This window comes from Lepidochelys kempii, chromosome 4 (assembly GCF_965140285.1).
Source record: "Lepidochelys kempii isolate rLepKem1 chromosome 4, rLepKem1.hap1, whole genome shotgun sequence".
Classification (NCBI taxonomy): Eukaryota; Metazoa; Chordata; order Testudines; family Cheloniidae; genus Lepidochelys; species Lepidochelys kempii.
Window position 1 is genome coordinate 1,948,005 of NC_136383.1, and position 20,405 is coordinate 1,968,409.

The 20,405-nt window shown below is 46.8% G+C and overlaps 1 protein-coding gene across 1 annotated transcript in view; it reads right to left on the bottom strand.

Moving 5' to 3' along the window:
- The window catches only part of SRP72 (signal recognition particle 72), a 50,636-nt gene extending 31,801 nt beyond the window's left edge, over positions 1–18,835 (bottom strand). The window contains exons 1-8 of the mRNA XM_073340189.2: positions 18,671–18,835; positions 13,833–13,953; positions 11,968–12,091; positions 10,956–11,099; positions 8,567–8,678; positions 6,181–6,212; positions 5,411–5,535; positions 5,259–5,316 (exon numbers count right to left, since the gene is read on the bottom strand). Coding sequence (XP_073196290.1) covers positions 5,259–5,316; positions 5,411–5,535; positions 6,181–6,212; positions 8,567–8,678; positions 10,956–11,099; positions 11,968–12,091; positions 13,833–13,953; positions 18,671–18,776 — 822 coding nt within the window. The 5' untranslated portion in view covers positions 18,777–18,835. The remainder of the gene's footprint in view (positions 1–5,258; positions 5,317–5,410; positions 5,536–6,180; positions 6,213–8,566; positions 8,679–10,955; positions 11,100–11,967; positions 12,092–13,832; positions 13,954–18,670) is intronic.
- Between the last annotated feature and the right edge of the window lie 1,570 nt (positions 18,836–20,405).

The following is a 20,405-nucleotide window of genomic DNA, read 5'->3' on the forward strand; positions in this document are numbered from 1 at the left end:
CTGCACTGGATGTGCTATGTTTGTCTTTCTTCCACAGGGCAGATGTGACTTTGTCTGTACAAAGTGCATGCTGGTCTCCATACTGGAAGAGAAGGTTCAAGGTCTGGAGCAACAGGTATCAACCCTGCGTTGCAAAAGAGAAACTGAAGATTTCCTGGACGGATGTCAGGATAGGCTTCTACGGGTACAAGGTTCTGAAGATTCAGAGCAGGCTGCACATCGGGGACAGAAAGATGGTGAAGAAATTTGGCATCATGTGACCTCCAGAAGAAAAAAGGGGAACGTCCATGTACCAGCAGGGCAGATACAGGTAAGTAACCGTTTTCATGTTCTCTCCACAGGTAGTAATGCGGAGAGTGGACCAGATGATACGTCTGAGGGAAGGGAGCAGAAGGAGACTCCGCCAATTGGAAGGCATGGGATGCACTGTCCTAGGGTTGGGGGTTCCATGACCACTGCTCCCAAGAGAAGGAGGCGGGTGGTGGTGGTCGGGGACTCTCTCCTCAGGGGGACTGAGTCATCTATCTGCCGCCCCGACCGGGAAAACCGAGAACTCTGCTGCTTGCCAGGAGCTAAGATTCGCGATGTGACGGAGAGACTGCCGAGACTCATCAAGCCCTCAGATCGCTACCCATTCCTGCTTCCCCACGTGGGCTCCAATGATACTGCCAAGAATGACCTTGAGCGGATCACTGCGGACTACGTGGCTCTGGGAAGAAGTTTGAGGTGCCAGTGGTGTTCTCGTCCATCCTCCCCGTGGAAGGAAAAAATCCACCTGCGTAGAGACCGTCGAATCGTGGAAGTCAACGAATGGCTACGCAGGTGGTGTCGGAGAGAAGGCTTTGGATTCTTTGGCCATGGGATGGTGTTCCAGGAAGGAGGAGTGCTAGGCAGAGACTGGCTCCACCTAACTAAGAGAGGGAAGAGCATCTTTGCAAGCAGACTGGCTAACCTAGTGAGGGGGGCTTTAAACTAGGTTCACCCGGGGAAGGAGACCAAAGCCCTCAGGTAAGTGGGGAAGTAGGATACCAGGAGGAGGCATGAGCAGGAGTGCGTGAGAGGGGAGGGTTCCTGCCTCATACTGAGAAAGAGGGGCGATCAGCAGGTTACCTCAAGTGCCTATATACAAATGCATGAAGCCTGGGAAGCAAGCAGGGAGAACTGGAAGTCCTGGCACAGTCAAGGAATTATGATGCGATTGGAATAACAAAGACTTGGTGGGATAACTCACATGACTGGAGTACTGTCATGGATGGATATAAGCTGTTCAGGAAGGACAGGAAGGGCAGAAACGGTGGGGGAGTTGCACTGTATGTCAGAGAGCAGTATGACTGCTCAGAGCTCAAGTATGAAACTGCAAAAAAAACCTGGGAGTCTCTAGATTAAGTTTAGAAGTGTGAGCAACAAGGGTGATGTCGTGGTGGGAGCCTACTATAGACCACCGGACCAGGGGGATGAGGTGGAAGAGGCTTTCTTCCGGCAACTCGCAGAAGTTACTAGATCGCAGGCCCTGGTTCTCATGGGAGACTTCAATCACCCTGATATCTGCTGGGAGAGCAATACAGCGGTGCACAGGCAATCCAGGAAGTTTTTGGAAAATGTAGGGGACAATTTCCTGGTGCAAGTGCTGGAGGAACCAACTAGGGGCAGAGCTCTTCTTGACCTGCTGCTCACAAACCGGGAAGAATTAGTAGGGGAAGCAAAAGTGGTTGGGAACCTGGGAGGTAGTGACCATGAAATGGTCGAGTTCAGGATCCTAACACAAGGAAGAAAGGAGAGCAGCAGAATACAGACCCTGGACTTCAGAAAAGCAGACTTTGACTCCCTCAGGGAACTGATGGGCAAGATCCCCTGGGAGAATAACATGAGGGGGAAAGGAGTCCAGGAGAGCTGGCTGTATTTTAAAGAATCCTTATTGAGGTTACAGGGACAAACCATCCCAATGTGTAGAAAGAATAGTAAATATGGCAGGCGACCAGCTTGGCTTAACAGTGAAATCCTTGCTGCTCTTAAATACGAAAAAGAAGCTTACAAGAAGTGGAAGATTGGGCAAATGACCAGGGATGAGTATAAAAATATTGCTCGGGCTTGCAGGAGTGAAATCAGGAAGGCCAAATCACACCTGGAGTTGCAGCTAGCAAGAGATGTTAAGAGTAACAAGAAGGGTTTCTTCAGGTATGTTAGCAACAAGAAGAAAGTCAAGGAAAGTGTGGGCCCCTTACTGAATGAGGGAGACAACCTTGTGGCAGAGAATGTGGAAAAAGCTAACGTACTCAATGCTTTTTTTGCCTCTGTCTTCACGAACAAGGTCAGCTCCCAGACTACTGCGCTGGGCAGCACAGCATGGGGAGGTGACCAGCCTTCTGTGGAGAAAGAAGTGGTTAAGGACTATTTAGAAAAGCTGGACAAGCACAAGTCCATGGGGCCAGATGCGTTGCATCCGAGAGTGCTAAAGGAGTTGGCGGATGTGATTGCAGAGCCATTGGCCATTATCATTGAAAACTCATGGCTATCGGGGGAGGTCTCAGATGACTGGAAAAAGGCTAATGTAGTGCCCATCTTTAAAAAAGGGAAGGAGGAGGATCCGGGGAACTACAGGCCAGTCAGCCTCACCTCAGTCCCTGGAAAAATCATGGAGCAGGTCCTCAAGGAATCAATTCTGAAGCACTTAGATGAGAGGAAAGTGATCAGGAACAGTCAGCATGGATTCACCAAGGGCAAGTCATGCCTGACTAATCTAATTACCTTCTATGACGAGATAACTGGTTCTGTGGATGAAGGGAAAGCAGTGGACGTGTTGTTCCTTGACTTTAGCAAAGCTTTTGACACTGTCTCCCACAGTATTCTTGCCAGCAAGTTAAAGAAGCAAGGGCTGGATGAATGGACTATAAGGTGGATAGAAAGTTGGCTAGATTGTCGGGCTCAACGGGTAGTGATCAATGGCTCCATGTCTAGTTGGCAGCCGGTATCAAGTGGAGTGCCCCAGGGGTCGGTCCTGGGGCCGGTTTTGTTCAATATCTTCATAAATGATCTGGAGGATGGTGTGGATTGCACCCTCAGCAAGTTTGCAGATGACACCAAACTGGGAGGAGTGATAGGTACGCTGGAGGGTAGGGATAGGATAGAGAGGGACCTAGACAAATTGGAGGATTGGGCCAAAAGAAATCTGATGAGGTTCAACAAGGACAAGTGCAGAGTCCTGCACTTAGGATGGAAGAATCCAATGCACCGCTACAGACTAGGGACCGAATGGCTCGGCAGCAGTTCTGCAGAAAAGGACCTAGGGGTTACAGTGGACGAGAAGTTGGATATGAGTCAACAGTGTGCCCTTGTTGCCAAGAAGGCCAATGGCATTTTGGGATGTATAAGTAGGGGCACTGCCCACAGATCAAGGGACGTGATCGTTCCCCTCTATTCGACATTGGTGAGGCCTCATCTGGAGTACTATGTCCAGTTTTGGGCCCCACACTACAAGAAAGATGTGGAAAAACTGGAAAGAGTCCAGCAGAGGGCAACAAAATTGATTAGGGGACTGGAACACACGACTTATGAGGAGAGGCTGAGGGAGCTGGGATTGTTTAGTCTGCAGAAGAGAAGAATGAGGGGGGATTTGATAGCTGCTTTCAACTACCTGAAAGGGGATTCCAAAGAGGATGGCTCTAGACTGTTCTCAGTGGTAGCGGATGACAGAACGAGGCGTAATGGTCTCAAGTTGCAGTGGGGGAGATTTAGGTTGGATATTAGGAAAAACTTTTTCACTAGGAGGGTGGTGAAATACTGGAATGTGTTACCTAGGGAGGTGGTGGAATCTCCTTCCCTAGAAGTTTTTAAGGTCAGGCTTGAGAAAGCCCTGGCTGGGATGATTTAGTCGGGGATCGGTCCTGCTTTTGAGCAGGGGGTTGGACTAGATGACCTCCTGAGGTCCCTTCCAACCCTGATATTCTATGATTATATGAACATGGGCTTGTGCCAAAATGGGTACATGGGTGATGTCTATCGCTCCACTGCAATTCAGGAACCTCACTGCTGCAAATCCATCAACCATGTCCTGTGCATTGCCCAGAGTCACAGTCCTGCATAGCAGGAGGTGAATAATGGTCCTGCATGCTTGCATCACAACGACCCTCAGCGTGCATTTCCTGACTCCAAATTATTCCCGAGTGACCAATAGCGATCTGGTGTTACAAGTTTCCACAGTGCAGTCACTACTTGCTTCTCCACTGTCAGTGCAGTTTTCATTTTGGTGTCCCTGCAACGGAGGGCTGGAACGAGCTCAGTGCACAGATCCAGAAATCTGGCATTGTGCATCGGAAAGTTCTGCATCCACAGCTCTTCATCCCAACCCTGTATTACAATGTGATACTAGCAGCTTGTGCTTGTTTCTTGGTCCGAGAATCAGTGCCCCACTAGCTGAAGCCACTCGGAGACCACCACCACCAACCTCGAATTGGTTCTCTGTCTGTCCCATAGCAACGTCATGCTCCCTACTCATTCGGTTCTTCTCGAGGCTCTGCAAATATTTCAGGATCTTGAGCCCAATGCTTGCAATGCTCATGACAATAGTGCAGAAGTAGAGTGAGACTAGATAAGAAATGACTCCTCCGTTATGCTGTTTGTAGTTTTCACACATAAAAATACTGTTGTGGCTGTGCACTTGATGTAAATTTCACTGAAGTCATCCATCAGGTTTTGAAGACAGCACAAAAGCCTCATGTCCACAATACGCACTAACAGCTTGCGTGATGCACTTTAGAAGTTACAGAAGCACAAGCACAGCACACCTAAATCCAGAATCTTCCCATCTCCCTCAATCCTGTACCTGAAAAAAATTCTCTCTCACACACACACACACCCTTAGTCTGGAAGCTCCAGTCTTCTAAGACCCAGATCCTGCAAATTCCTAGCCACATATGTAACTCTAGTCATGCAAGCAGTGTGACTGGCTCCAGTGGGACTCATTCTGGTGAATTTATCTATGTGCAAGATCATTTTTGCAGGACTGGGGCCTATAAGGATAAAAATATACACTGGAAATACCAGTGTAAGAGCACAAACAGCAACACTGTAAATAGAACTTTCATGCTAGAGTGCTTCCCCTTGAAAGTAAGGACTTAGTTCGAAGAGAGATGCAACTCTCCAATCTCTCTGCACGCAGAACCCCCCTCAAAGCCAATGGGAGCTCTGCATGTGGTGAGTTCTGAGTTCATTCTCATTTCTTTGCAATAATGCTTTAGAAAGAGGATGGGCAAATTCTATACCTTATTAATAGTGATGATGTTATTTGCAATGACAGCAATCAATCCCACGTCTGTCGGCCTGCAGACAACAAATGAGAATGAAAGGCACAGCTATTAGACAGCAGCCTTGTCACATGTGGAAGGATGAGAGCTTGTTTGAATGAAGCACTTACTTTAATTTGATGATCTGATTGTAAAGGTGGAGAGCATCCTCTGTACGTCCCTGTAGTTGCATGATATAGGCCATCTGACCATGAATAATGGCCAACTCAGCCTCAATGTCTTCCTCAGTCACATCCTGAAGGAAAATCCAGACAAAACAAAATGAAGCCTCTCCTTTCGTGTGCTCCCTGGTTTCAGCGTTTCGCAGAGGACCTGTTCCTTTTTCAGTCGATCTTGGGCAAAACCATCAGTCACAATCCCCACCACTAGAAGAGCACATCTTCAAAAGACACCATTACACACATTCACGCCATAAAGCAGAAAATAGGCGCAAAAGGCAGAGCTACTTTTAACAACAGAAAGTACCCTCCCAACCCACGTGTGAGCGGTCTGCTTCCACCCTACAGATATGTCAAAGTGTGCTGGATATGAATCACAAATTGTGGGCCTGATTCACACAGCCTCAATACCTCTGCAGTGGGCGTACCCACCCCTCTAATGTGGTAGGAGTACACACACATTGCACTGATTAAGGGACTGCAGAAGGGGCAAGGCAGGAGACAGTCAGGCCCCAAGAATTTAAATTTTAGCAACAGGCAGAAGGATAGCTCACACCTCAGGAGTGGTATTGGGAACATGAAATTAGGCAGACTGGTGACTCTTGCTGGGTATGATATTGCATAGCAATTTAATAAGTGATCACATGGCTAATCCCTGGGGCACTGCTTTGAAATGCTTTGGTGTAAAAGGCACATTATTCAGAGTAACAACAACAACTTACAGAGTCTTCTGAAAGCGACTGGCGACACAGATCTAGAGAAAATAATTTGAAAGACAAATTTAGAAAGGGTTAATTCTTACCTAGAGGAAAGCACAGAACAAGACGATGGCAGGAATGTTTGTTTATATCATGTGCCCATGTGGATAATAAGTGAGGCTTCTACAAAGTTTCACAAGTACTTTTTAATGCAAGAAAGTAAGGAAATGATTGGGTGTGTGTGGGAGAGAAATACAGTCTACAGTGAAATTTTTTAAAAAGTCAAGAATGCCGGAGACATTGCTCCTCCAGAATTCTTTTTGAGTACTCACGTTTTTTTACTTAGAGACTAACAAATTTATCTGAGCATAAGCTTTCGTGAGCTACAGCTCACTTCATTGGATGCATCAGTGGATGAAGTGAGCTGGAGCTCACAAAAGCTTATGCTCAAATAAATTTGTTAGTCTCTAAGGTGTCACAAGTACTCCTTTTCTTTTTGCTAATACAGACTAACACGGCTGCTATTCTGAAACCTGTTTTTTTACTTGTTTCTCTCCTTCCCCTGTTCATTTTCTTTAAAAATACTTTATGATCTTTCATGAAGGAGCTCTCTCCACCATAACTACTTGTTACTCATATGTCCTTACCCAGACTTAAAAGACTGATGTAGATTTTGTCATTCTCCTTTGTGCAATACTGCCTCACTAGGTCCTTCTGGTTTTCATCCCCACTTTTATTCCTGGAGTCTACTCTTCTCTCTCACCTACTGCTCAGTAAGCAGTTTTGCAGTGTGATAAAAGCAGTGAAGCTCTGTGTTTTCCTAAAGATTATTGTCTCAGCGCCTGGATTAACTAACAGTAGAAAGAACATGCACTAAGAATGACCTGCAGCTCGTCTAGCTCCACACAAGTGTAACTAAGGTCAAGACTGAACTATGTTATTTATTACCCTGGTATCCGACAGCACAAACCTGAAGGGTTCACATTATGTTCCACAATTAGATCACAAAAAAGCAAAATTACTAAATAGGAATGTACAAAACTAGCACTCCTGATTCCACAGTAACATTATAGATTAGATACTGAACCAAAAAATTATGTTAGAAGTACATTAAGTTTGCAAAGTCAAGCACTCCGAAGTCAGGAAAGGCCAGAATTAAGGTTGCCTGTGCAAGCTTAACTCAGCCCCCTTCCTCATCTGGTTGCACACAGACAGAATCTTCAACAAATTTAGCTGTAAAACTAACAAACCTCTAGTATTTGAGAATTGAGATTTTCAGAGACGTATAGCTTGTGATGACAAAAGGCACATCCATGACACCAGGGCAACCCCTTTTCCAAATACTGAGTACTTGCTGTGTCACTTGGGCGTGCTAGAACTTCTCAACGAAACTGCTGTAAGCATTGTCTGTTTGGTTTTTAACATGGGCAAACTAAAGTATTGTTTCTTACACCCCTTCTTGGAAATGGCTGAACTATTTATGATGAGGTTTTCCAAAAATGTCAGGCCTAAGGCAAGCACCTGGCCTGGAAAACTTCTGAATGACTACAGTATGGCAAAGTTATAAGCAACTGAAAACAGGGCCTTACAATGGCAAGTGTTGGGTAGCTTTAAGTATTGATGGCATTGCCAGCTCCACCTATAACATATTTAGTCAGCTTAATAAGAGGATATAAGGGAGACCAAGCTTTTCAGTTTTGCAGCTGTCGATGTTAAACCTAATCTGAAAGGCCTGTAACTTGGTTCCTCTTCGCTACTATCAGCTTCTACTTTAATCATTTATTCTCCTTCCTACACATCTTATTGAACAGACTGAAATATAACAATAATAAAAATGGTCTTTCTGAATGTGAAAAATCAAAGTTAGTACACTTGATAAGGCAACCCCCAACTCAGAACATTACGGCACTCTACAGTCTTCAGTACACTCATAAAACAACAACTAAACAGGGCTTTTAAAACTTCTGCTAACGTGAAGAGATTGCACTGTCAAAATTATAAGCAGATACCAAATTGCATTTGAGAATTAAACACCAATTGGGAGAGAAGACTGAGATGTTATATACAGTTTACTACTGTAAAATGACAGCAAAACAATAAACTATGCATAGCTGGAAAGCAAGCTGAGATCTACAGATTGAAATACTATGGACTATATGGGAATTGTAGATAAGAAAACAGTTTGATCTACAAGAGTTAAAAATTACTGATATAATAAAATTTATTTAAGGAATGTTAAGTGCTACTATGTCCCAACCAGTCTTGGCAAACAAGCTATGGAAACTGTAATAGAAGAACCCTATGGTTGTCCAATCCCATTTTCAATCTGGAATCAAATCCTTGTTCTCTCTTTAAATGTGTTTACAAAGAATGAGTGAGAGAGAGATCTATAACCCCCCTGTGTTTTTACCTTCTGCTTTCTGTAGGTTTTTCATTGCCTCATTCAGCCTGCCTTGACCAATCAATGCACATGCAGCATTATAACACAGCTCATAGGTAGCTTCTTGGAGGCCCAGATCTTCCTGACATGGAGTGAAAGGATTGGGTTAAATGCTTGAAAGAAATTAAATACAGCCTAATTTTGGATTAGAAACTAAACAGATTTGTTTAAAGCCACTTTTATAGGATTACTACAGACACAAATCATAGCTTTTAGCAAACATGCCAACTTCTTAGATTAATATACAACAGAAGATTCATTATGAAATCCACATGCGAAGGTGATCTTGAGAGGATATGTGCTGTCTAAAAAGCCACGACATGAATGGTCTTCCCTTTACGCTGCAGGACAAAGCCAAGGGGGAATCTGCAATGGAGCTATCCAACTCCTAGCTGTAGAGCAGTTCTGTTCTTAGGAATTAGAGAAAATCAGATTAGACCTCAGGGGAGCTGTCCAGGCTGTTTAAGCACAGAGAGAATTGGCAGAAACTGTAGCCCTGGAGAATTTCAAAGACAAGCTGCAGTCTTAAATATTTAAAAACTTATTTAATGTGCCTAACTATTGAGCTTTACACTTGCAATGGCTCTTCCCAGTCACTAGTGCAGATTAGCAATGTTCTACTGGATTTAAGTAGGCTTTGCAGGACCAGGGGCTTACATCCATTCACATTCAGTGGAATCTTGCTGGTTTGCACGGTCTTGGAGACCCACTGTAAATTACCAGATTGCACAAATGTGGTAATATGTGCCAATAGCAAAAGGCACTTTTGTTAACTGTAGTTTACATTACATTATACTTCACGACGTGCTGGGGTATCCAATAGAAAAGAGACACTGGTAAGCAAGGTGACAGATGACTCATTAGCAATAAATGTCCACATTCCCAAACTAGAAACCTGAAGTACGTCATGCACTCACGCATTAAGGGACACTGACTGCATGGATAAACCACAAGAGTGACCTCTGACACTTCCAGAGGTCACTCTAGATGTGCTCCTGTTGTATAGGAGGCCTCCAGTTTGGAGAAACCACCATCACCCTCACTTGATGATGTGTTGGAGAGGTTTTAGTTGGGGGCTGAAGGTGATGGCTAGTGGCGTTCTGTTATTTTCTATGTTGGGCCTGTCCTGTAGTAGGTGACTTCTGGGTACTCTTCTGGTTCTGTCAATCTGTTTCTTCACTTCAGCAGGTGGCCCAACTAAAACCTCTCCAACACATCATCAAGGATCTACAACCTATCCTGAAGGACGACCCATCGCTCTCACAAATCTTGGGAGACAGGCCAATCCTTGCCTACAGACAGCCCCCGAAACAAAAGCAAATACTCACCAGCAACCACACAACAGAACCACTAACCCAGGAACCTATCCTTGCAACAAAGCCCGTTGCCAACTGTGTCCACATATCTATTCAGGGGACACCATCATAGGGCCTAATCACATCAGCCACACTATCAGAGGCTTGTTCACCTGCACATCTACCAATGTGATATATGCCATCATGTGCCAGCAATGCCCCTCTGCCACATACACTGGTCAAACTGGACAGTCTCTATGTAAAAGAATGGACACAAATCAGACGTCAAGAATTATAACATCCATAAACCAGTCTGAGAACACTTCAATCTCTCTGGTTACTCAATTTCTGATCTAAAACTGGCTATTCTTCAACAAAAAAACTTCAAAAACAGACTCCAGCGAGAGACTGCTGAATTGGAATTAATTTGCAAACTGGATACAATTAACTTAGACTTGAATAGAGACTGGGAGTGGATGGGTCATTACACAAAGTAAAACTATTTCCCTTTGATTATCCCCCCCCCCCCCCCACTGTTCCTCAGGCATTCTTGTTAACTGCTAGAAATGGCCCACCTTGATTATCACTACAAAAGGTTTTCTCCCCCGCCCCCACCACTCTCCCGCTGGCAATAGCTCATCTTAAGTGATCACTCTCCTTACAGTGTGCATGATAAACACCCATTTTTTCATGTTCTGTGTGTATATAAATCTCCTCACTGTATTTTCCACGGTATGCATCCGACGAAGTGAGCTGTAGCTCACAAAAGCTTATGCTCTAATAAATTTGTTAGTCTCTAAGGTGTCACAAGTCCTCCTTTTCTTTTTGCGAATACAGACTAACACGGCTGCTACTCTGAAACCTGTCATTTTCTGTGTGTATTAGCTGAGTTCTCCTATTTTCTGTTAATGATTTGGGTTCTCGAATGTCCTCTTCCTGCCTCTACCATCTATGAGCCATGCAATTCATCTTCAGAAGTGTTCTAACACGGGCAAGGTTCAGCAGAGAGAGGGTGGAAGGAGGAACAATCTCTCCCACATGTGCGTGCATGCATACGAACTCACTGGCTCCACTTTCTCCCATGTGCTCTGTGCTGCAACCACTGCAGAAAGGTTGGTTTTCCTTTCTTCTTCGTAGTCGTCTTGGGAGTTCCGGATGAGATCCCGATACACAGCTAAGCAGTCATCATAGCGCTCCAACCTGTACAACTGAAAAGAGAGACATTGCCCTGCACATCGGCATCCACAACTAGAGACACCCGAACAAGTGCTGTAAAGTCTAATTCAGAATTTACTTGAGAAAATAGAGTCCATTATGGTCTCTGCCAGCCTCCTCACAGCGGGCTTTAGCTTTCTAGGGAGCAAATTAAATGACCATCTTTCAAGCACTGTTTACAGCAAACAACTGTTTCTTCCACATGTTGGGATTATTCTAATCAACTATGGAAACAAAAGGAGGAGGAAAAGCCTTTTCTCTTCCTCTTTTCAATCCTGATGCTCCAAGGTAGTCCATCCTTGTGTTGCTTCACACACAGCGGCTCCTGATGTCAGAGCTATATGCATGAAGCATGTGCAGGACTAGATCCTAAACCAAGCGCTCACAGAGTGAGAAGTAAAGCACTCGCCTCAGGACCGCCCACTTCCCTGGCTGATGGAAATCAAGCAAATCACTTCATTCTAGCCCTGGGGAGAAGGAAGGTGGCCAGCTGTATGGCTGCACAGGCACATTTTGGTTCAGTGGCGTCCAGCAAACTACCCTGCTTTCCGGAACAGAGGAATGCGATTTATTAGGAGCTGAAATGGATGGAAGTGGGGGAAGATTAGTGAGCCAACAAGTGAAAGGGTGGTGCTATCTGACAGTTTGGGAGACCCCGGCTAACTAGAAGAGAGGGTAAAATCCTAGGCCCCACTGAAGTCAGTGGGAGTTTTGTCACTGATTTCACTGGGGTTTTCGCCCAGAACATAACCATTTATTAAATCACACCTGAGGGGGAGAAAAGTTTCTCTCTGACTTTTTCCACCTTCACAAAGCAGAGGGCTCATGAATGAAAGACAGAGTTTCCAAAGCAGTAATTACCACTTGTCCATGCAGCTCCTTCAGTTTGTCTGTCTGCTGGCTGGCACTCTGAATGGTCTTCAGGGCATTTTCAATTCTGTTCAACCTGTACTCACAGTACGCCTTCTCAAAGGTGATAGAGTCACTGCGAAAACAAGGCAGAGACGGATGGCGGGCGCATCACCATAGCGCTCATTCTACAACATCTGCCTCCTAGGAGAGCCATGAACCCTTATTTGAGCATCCATAACTACTCTTATAAGCCTACCGTGTTACTAGAGACAGAACAGCATGTGTCAGCACAAGGGTATTGAATTATTTCTCTACTGAGGAGGCATTTCAGAGGACGCTACCATGGAGATCCTGGACTTTAATCTCTTACCTTGCAGCCTAAATTTGGCCTCCGGGACCTCTCTTCTACCTTTTCCTATGTCTTTGGTACCTACATGTACCACAACCACCAATTCCTTCCGAGCACTACCTGTAAGGCTATCTATGTCTCATGCGATCCACTACCATTACACCTGACAGGTAATTTCCCATGAGGTTCTACCAGTCCTCACAAGTACACACACACACACACACACACACACACATATTTTTACACAGGCTGAATGAAAGTTGCTTTGCTATTTAAGTTACGAGTGTTCAAAGAGGCAAGGAATTAAGGCTAAAGTCTAGATTGATTTTTTTTACATTCACATTAGTGGTTATAAATAAGGAATATGAGAAAATACTTTTAGAGTCTACTCTTGTACTACAACAATAATCAGTCCTACATCCTTTCCCTCCATGCATACTTCTTGCTTTCCCATAGGGAAGTGATTCTGACAGTACATACATTAGCTTTGCTAATAGTGAGTTCTTACATAGCAGTTTTCATCTTAAGCCACTGCACAGACACTAGGCCACAAACAGCCCTGTGAGGCAGGAAGGTAGATACGTAACATTTATCACTGCAGTTTCACAGATGGGAAAACGGAGATAAGGAGGGGAATGGGCCCCAGTCTTGGGAACGCTTTTGCATATTCTGAACTTTATTCACCTGAGCAGTTCCATTGTCTTCCACAGGAGTGCTTATGAGAGTAAGGGCACGTCTACACTACAATCTTAAGTCGACCTATGTTAGATCGACTTACAGCCACCACAGTAATTACCACGCTGGCTGATGTCCACACTACCCCCCTTCTGTCACTGCTGTGCATCCTCACCATGAGCACTTCCACTGGCCTGGGCTCTCAGTTCCACACCACTCCGCACTGGAAGCCCAGCTGCCCCCGCAAGGCTTCTCGCCTGCATGCTCCCAGTCAGGAGTGGGGGGCAAGTCGCCTGGGGCTTCTCACCTCCGGCAGGTAAATCCGCACCCGGAGTCTGGTCAGCTGCCGTGTTCCCGCTGGGGAACTGGGACCCCGGGGGGCAGCAGGATTCCCAGAGAGGAACGGGGAGCTCAGGTGACAGCCCGGCTTGGAGCAGAGACCTGGTAGCAGCCCAATGGGTGAGCCAGGAGCCAGCTTTCTTGTCAATTTCACAGCTGCACTGGATGACAGCCAACAGCAGATATAAGTGTCTACACAGATACTACGTCACCGTAACTACACCAACATAAGGTCTACACCTCTTGTGGAGAAGGAGTTCTGTCAGTGTAGTAGGGCACTTACATTGGAGGGAGCAAGGCTGTGGTGCGTATACTGACATAGTTAGGTTGACATAAGCTGCCTTACATTGACCTAACTGTGTAGTCTAGACCAAGCCTAAAGTTAAGCATGTGAAACACTGAAAACATCAGCAACAGCCATTGCCAACCAGCACCACCCTTCCACCTAGATTAATAGCTTCCTGGGGCTTGTGTTTTTCTCATTTGCAGGAGCCTCTGGGGTACCACTCACCTGGTTAACACTTTGGTGTGGGTGTGGATTACACTGAGGGCTTCCTTGAAGCTTCCATTCTGAATGAGACACACCACTTTGCAGTGAAGGGCAGTCACATCATCCTTGTTGATCTGCAACACTTGGGGAAGCAAAGAGACTTATCACAATCTCTAATTCCTTTCCTACTTCCCATTAAAATCAGAGTTCATCAAATTAAAATCCAGACAATGTCTCAGACCTTGTCTAGACTAGAAAGTTGAACTGCTTTTAACAATCCCAGTGACGTAGAAGTGGCCAATAACCCCTGGAGTGGATCAGGTATAGTGGTATAAAAGTGATTATACTGGTATAGCTCATTCTGGTTTAGGCAGCAAAAGCTATACCAGTATAAAATACCTTATACTGGTAAAACTGCCTCCACAGTAGGGTTTATACCAGTATTACAGGTATAAATAAATAAATAAATTACACAATTAATCGCCAATTATACTGGTAGAATTTTTTTTTAGGGTAGACCAAGCCTTGATGTCAGCTAAGTGTGAAAGTGACGGGAGGGCTAGATAGCACCAGGGTTACTGCACTCGCACGTCACTTTGCAGATCAGAGGTCAAAGCCTGACTAGCAGGTTCTCAAGAACTGGGCATCATCAATTCTGCAATCCCTACTCAGGAACAAAAGGGCAAGCACACTGAGAAAAAGCAAAGCAAGTCCAGGTCAACAAGAGGATTAATTTCAGGACCCAGAGGCTTGCTACCAGGGAAAGATGATAGGGAAAAATTTGGAACACGGTTTGTATTTTTGCCACACGACATTAATTGTTGACAGTTCGACTATGGAAAAAAAAACAGATCCACTCCTTCCCCCAAAAACATGTCAAAGAGAAAAGTACCTGCTCTTTCCCTATACCACCCTCAGACTACACCGCTTTAGATACCAGACTAGCAGTCATATGACAACACCTTTCAACCCTGATTGTCCAAACTCCAGTTAGCCATAGGTCAGCTGCTTCCAAAGCTGCATACACAAACCAAGGCTCCTTCCTCCACACCGAAATCTCGCAGGGCTGAAGCTCCCTGGGTGCCACCCAACGCTCCCAAACTCTGATTTCACAAAGCTTACGGGTGCCTCTACAAAACTGACAAAACTCAGAATTCTAATACATCTATGGAGACAGAGCAAGGTGAACTTAACCCCTAGAAAATATCTCTTCAGAAACTGTATCTAGGCCGCCGAGTTAAACATAACCAAACTGAATCCCAAACACTATCTAACGACAGCCCCTGATGCAGGACTAGGGCCTAAATATGCACCCTTCCATCAGTATTCTCCCTTTTCCTCTCTCTTACCAAGGGTAGCCCGATTGCAAACCAATGGATTTATGAAGCCACATCATACTTTAGCAATGGAACTGTTCACATAATATTACTACTCAATAAAATATAGTCTGCATCTTGCTACTGTACTGTAGATGCTTTTCTTTATTATTTGTATTACTGTAGAGCCTATAAACCAGGGCCCCACTGTGTACTGTAGAAACGCAATAGAGACAATCCCTCCCTGGAAGACCTTACAATCTAAGGGTATGTCTTCACTACCCACCGGATCAGGGGGCAGCAATCGATCCAGCGGGGATCAATTTATCGCGTCTAGTCTAGACGCGATAAATAGAGCCCTGAGCGCTCTCCCCTTGACTCCTGTACTCCAGCGCTGCAAGAGGCGCCGGCAAAGTCGACGGGGGAGCGGCCGCAGTTGACTCACCACGGTGGAAAAACCACAGTAAGTCGATCTAAGTATGTCGACTTCAGCTACGTTATTCACATAGCTGAAGTTGCGTAACTTAGATCGATCACCCCACCCCCCAGTGTAGACCAGGGCTAAGTGTAATGTTACAAAAAGAAGTGGCTAAATGAAAAGATGAGGGGAGCACTAGGAAAGAATAAAACAAAACCAGCCAGCATGAAAAGCAGTGATCACAGAAAACCAGCTGCCTGACCACCAGCATTACCCTCACAGGACATACTGGCGCCCTGATCCTGAAATCAGATCCATGCAGGCAGGCTTCTGAGAACATGAAATGCCTAACTGAGGTTGATAAGCCGCTGCCCACACAGACCCAACTGCAGAATCAGGATCCTGGGAGCTGAGAACACAAATATCCATAGATGGAGACGTTCTCAATACTTTAAGATGTGATGTAATGAAAGTCCCTTGAGATGGTTTTCAAACTGTGGGGGGCCTGGAGGAACATTTGGGTGAACGTGCGGTGACGCCAGGCAGCTTGGGCTTCAGCCCGGTGGAGCTCAGAGAGGGAGCACCACCTCCACCCCCGACTCACCTCTTTTTGTCTGGGCTGGGGAGGGGGGGGCTAGGGGTACACAATTGAAAATTGTAACTCAAAGGGGGGTGGGGGGTCCAGCTCAAAAAGTTTGAAAACCACTGAACATAAGAACGGCCATACTGGGTCAGACCAAAGGTCCATCAAGCCCAGTATCATGTCCTCTGACAGTGGCCAATGGCAGGTGCCCAAAAGGGAATGAACAGAACAGGTTATCATCAAGTGATCCATGCCCTGTCACCCAATCCCAGCTTCTGGCGAACAGAGGCTAGGGACACCATTCCTGTCCATCCTGGCTAATAGCCATTGATGGACCTATCTTCCATAGAATCATAGAATCATAGAATATCAGGGTTGGAAGGGACCCCAGAAGGTCATCTAGTCCAACCCCCTGCTCAAAGCAGGACCAATTCCCAGTTAAATCATCCCAGCCAGGGCTTTGTCAAGCCTGACCTTAAAAACCTCTAAGGAAGGAGATTCTACCACCTCCCTAGGTAACGCATTCCAGTGTTTCACCACCCTCTTAGTGAAAAAGTTTTTCCTAATATCCAATCTAAACCTCCCCCACTGCAACTTGAGACCATTACTCCTCGTTCTGTCATCCGCTACCATTGAGAACAGTCTAGAGCCATCCTCTTTGGAACCCCCTTTCAGGTAGTTGAAAGCAGCTATCAAATCCCCCCTCATTCTTCTCTTCTGCAGGCTAAACAATCCCAGCTCCCTCAGCCTCTCCTCATAACTCATGTGTTCCAGTCCCCTAATCATTTTTGTTGCCCTTCGCTGGACTCTCTCCAATTTATCCACATCCTTCTTGAAGTGTGGGGCCCAAAACTGGACACAGTACTCCAGATGAGGCCTCACCAATGTCGAATAGAGGGGAACGATCACGTCCCTCGATCTGCTCGCTATGCCCCTACTTATACATCCCAAAATGCCATTGGCCTTCTTGGCAACAAGGGCACATTGCTGACTCATATCCAGCTTCTCGTCCACTGTCACCCCTAGGTCCTTTTCTGCAGAACTGCTGCCTAGCCATTCGGTCCCTAGTCTGTAGCTGTGCATTGGGTTCTTCCGTCCTAAGTGCAGGACCCTGCACTTATCCTTATTGAACCTCATCAGATTCCTTTTGGCCCAATCTTCCAATTGGTCTAGGTCCTTCTGTGTCCTATCCCTCCCCTCCAGCGTATCTACCACTCCTCCCAGTTTAGTATCATCCGCAAACTATGAAACTATCTAACTCCCTTTTGAACCCTATTACAGTACTGGCTTTCACAACACGCTCTGGCAAGACGTTCCAGAGGTTGACAGTGCATTGTGTGAAAAGATACTTCCTTGTGTTTGTTTTAAACCTGCTACCTATTAATTTCATTTGGTGGTTCCTTGTTCTTGTATTATGAGAAGGAGTAAATGACACTTCCTTATTTACTTTCTCTATACCACTCATGATTTTATAGACCTCTATGATATCCCCCCTTAGTCGCCTCTTTTCCAAGCTGAAAAGTCCCAGTTTTATCAATCTCTCCTCATACGGAAGTCGTTCCATACCCCTAATCATTTTGGTTGCCCTTTTCTGAATCTTTTCCAACTCCAATATATCTTTTTTGAGATGGGGCGACCACATCTGCACGCAGTATTCACAGTGAGGGCGTACCATGGATTTATACAGACAATATCATATTGCCTGTGTCTTACTATCTATCCCTTTCTTGACAATTCCCAACATTCTGTTCACTTTTTTGACTGCCACTGTACATTGAGCGGGTGATTTCAGAGAACTATCCACAGTGACTCCAAGATCTCTTTCTTGAGTGGTAACAGCTAATCTGGACCCCATCATTGTATATGTATAGTTAGGATTATGTTTTCCAACATGCATTACTTTGCATTTATCAACATTAAATTTCATCTGCCATTTTGTTGCCCAGTCACCCAGTTTTGTATAAGAGATCCTTTTGTAGCTCTTCGCAGTCTGCCTGGGAAGAATAGTTTTGTATCATCTGCAAAGAGTTTATAAGTGAGGTGAAACTTGGGGGTTCATAAGACCCGTGGGCCTGCTGAAAGGGGCACAGCCTGGAAAAGTTGCGATCCGCTGCTCCAGCCCATCAAGGCGCTGCCCCGGGACAGCCCGAGCCCAGCGTGCTTGTGACACGTCGGCATATGGCACCGGCCTGCACAGCGGGCTGCAGAGAGCGCTGCACCGGGCCCGGCGAGGGGACAGTGCCGGGGCCCGGCAGCGCTGCCCGCCCCCAAGCGCCAGGGATCTCCCAGGGCCCGGGGAGAAGGGGCAGGTCCCGGGCCCGGAACGGCCAGGCGTGGCAGCTGGGCCGGCACCCCGAAACCGGTACCAGCCCGGCGCTGGGCGTCTCGCCGCGGCCCGGAACCCCCACGCTCCGGCCCGGGCGCGGCTCGGACCGGCCCACCCAGGCTGGCGGGGACGCGCGGACCGGCCCCTCCGCACCGCGCGCTGCGGGGGGGGAGGAGGAGGAGGAGGGGGTGCTGCGCGCGCGCGCGCGGGACTCACACTTGTTGACGGACTTGAGCGCGCGGCCGAAGTCTCCGTTCTGGCCGCTGCGATTCACCTCGCTCCACAGCGCGGCCGCCGTCCCCGCGCCGCCCGCGGCCGCCATCTTGGGAACGGGGAGAGAGGGGGCGCGGCTCGTCACCTTTCCCCCGGAAGCGGACGCGTGCCCGCCGGGGGCCGGGGCGCGCGTCGCCGTCGGCCGGGCGCTGTACGGGGTCGGTCCGCGGGCGGGGCCAGCGCCGATAGCCAGGCCCGGGAGCGCTGCTGGGGAAAGCGCGCCCAGCCGCCTGCAGAAACCGGGGCGCGGCGGCGCAGCGCTCAGCAGTCCCGGTCCCCGCCCAGCCCGCAGCGCCCGCTGGCCCTCGGGCACCGTGACGCGTGGCTTGGTGGGAAGTGGCTGCGGCCGCTCGCCCTCGGGCCCCTGCCGCAGAGAGCTCGTGTAACGGGAGGGGGCTCTCCGCCTTCTCCGGCCAGGCCAGGCCGGCGTTTAGCGCAGGCGGTGCAGGACTCCTTCAGGCCCGCTCTGAGCCCCTGGAATAAGACTTACTTCAAGGGAGCGCTACAGGCATTTGACTTGTAGAAGTGAAAATAGAAAACACAATCTGAACCATCCCGTTTGTCACTAACTTATTCCAAGCGGATCGGGGCTTAGCAACACAGTACTTTCCCAGTTTGTTACCTGGGATAGCGGGCCCTTAACCACGCTGTTTCAGACAAGGTACTTAGGGCAGAACGAAAAAAGAAAAGGAGTACTTGTGGCACCGTAGAGACTAACCAATTTCTTTGAGCATAAGCTTTCGAGAGCTACAGCTCACTTCATAGGATGCAACTTAGGGCCGAACGAAAGCCTTTCCCATCTGTTCTCTGCTTGCAGTGGCCCCTTCGGACTGAAAAATCTGTAACTTGGAGAGAATATTTTAAAAATCTTAAAATGCATTTGATTTCAATGTTTGCACTGCATCACTTTTTAGTTAAGACTAGCTACTTTTGTGGCCATAGTTCTCTCAAAACTTAGCAAAACGTTTGTGCCATACATTTCCTCAGCAAACTTCTGCAGTATTTTACACATTTGGGATTATCTTGAGGCAGCTCTTATTCCAGCTTCAGTTTGGGTTCATACATCTTAGACTCAAGCTTTAAGGCCTAAAGGGACTATTATGATTTTTTTAGTCTGATCTGTATATCACAGGCCACAGAACCTCACCCACCCATTCCTGTAATAGGCCAATAATCTCTGGATGAATTATTAAAGTCCGCAAATCTTGATTTAAAACTTCAAGTTACAGAGAATCCACCATTTACTATAGTTCAAACAAGTGACCCATGCTGCATACTACAGAGGAAGGCAAAACAAAACAGGGTTTCTGCCGACCTGACCTGGAAGAAAATTCCTTCCCAACCCCAAATATGGCAGTCTGTTAGACCCACCAGCCAGACACCTGGGAAAAAATTCTGTGGTACCTCAGAGCTCTCCCCCTCTCATGTCCCATCTCTGGCCTTTGGAGAGATTTGCTAACAGTCACACAAAAGGGGCACATTGCTATCATAGGCAACATCAAACCATCCTGTCAAGGTTCCTTCCCCACTCTGAACTCTAGGGTACAGATGTGGGGACCTGCATGAAAAAGCCCCTGAGCTTATTTTTACCAGCTTAGGTTAAAACTTCCCCAAGGTACAAACTATTTTTCCTTTTGTCCCTGGACTTTATTGCTGCCACCACCAAGCGTCTAACAAA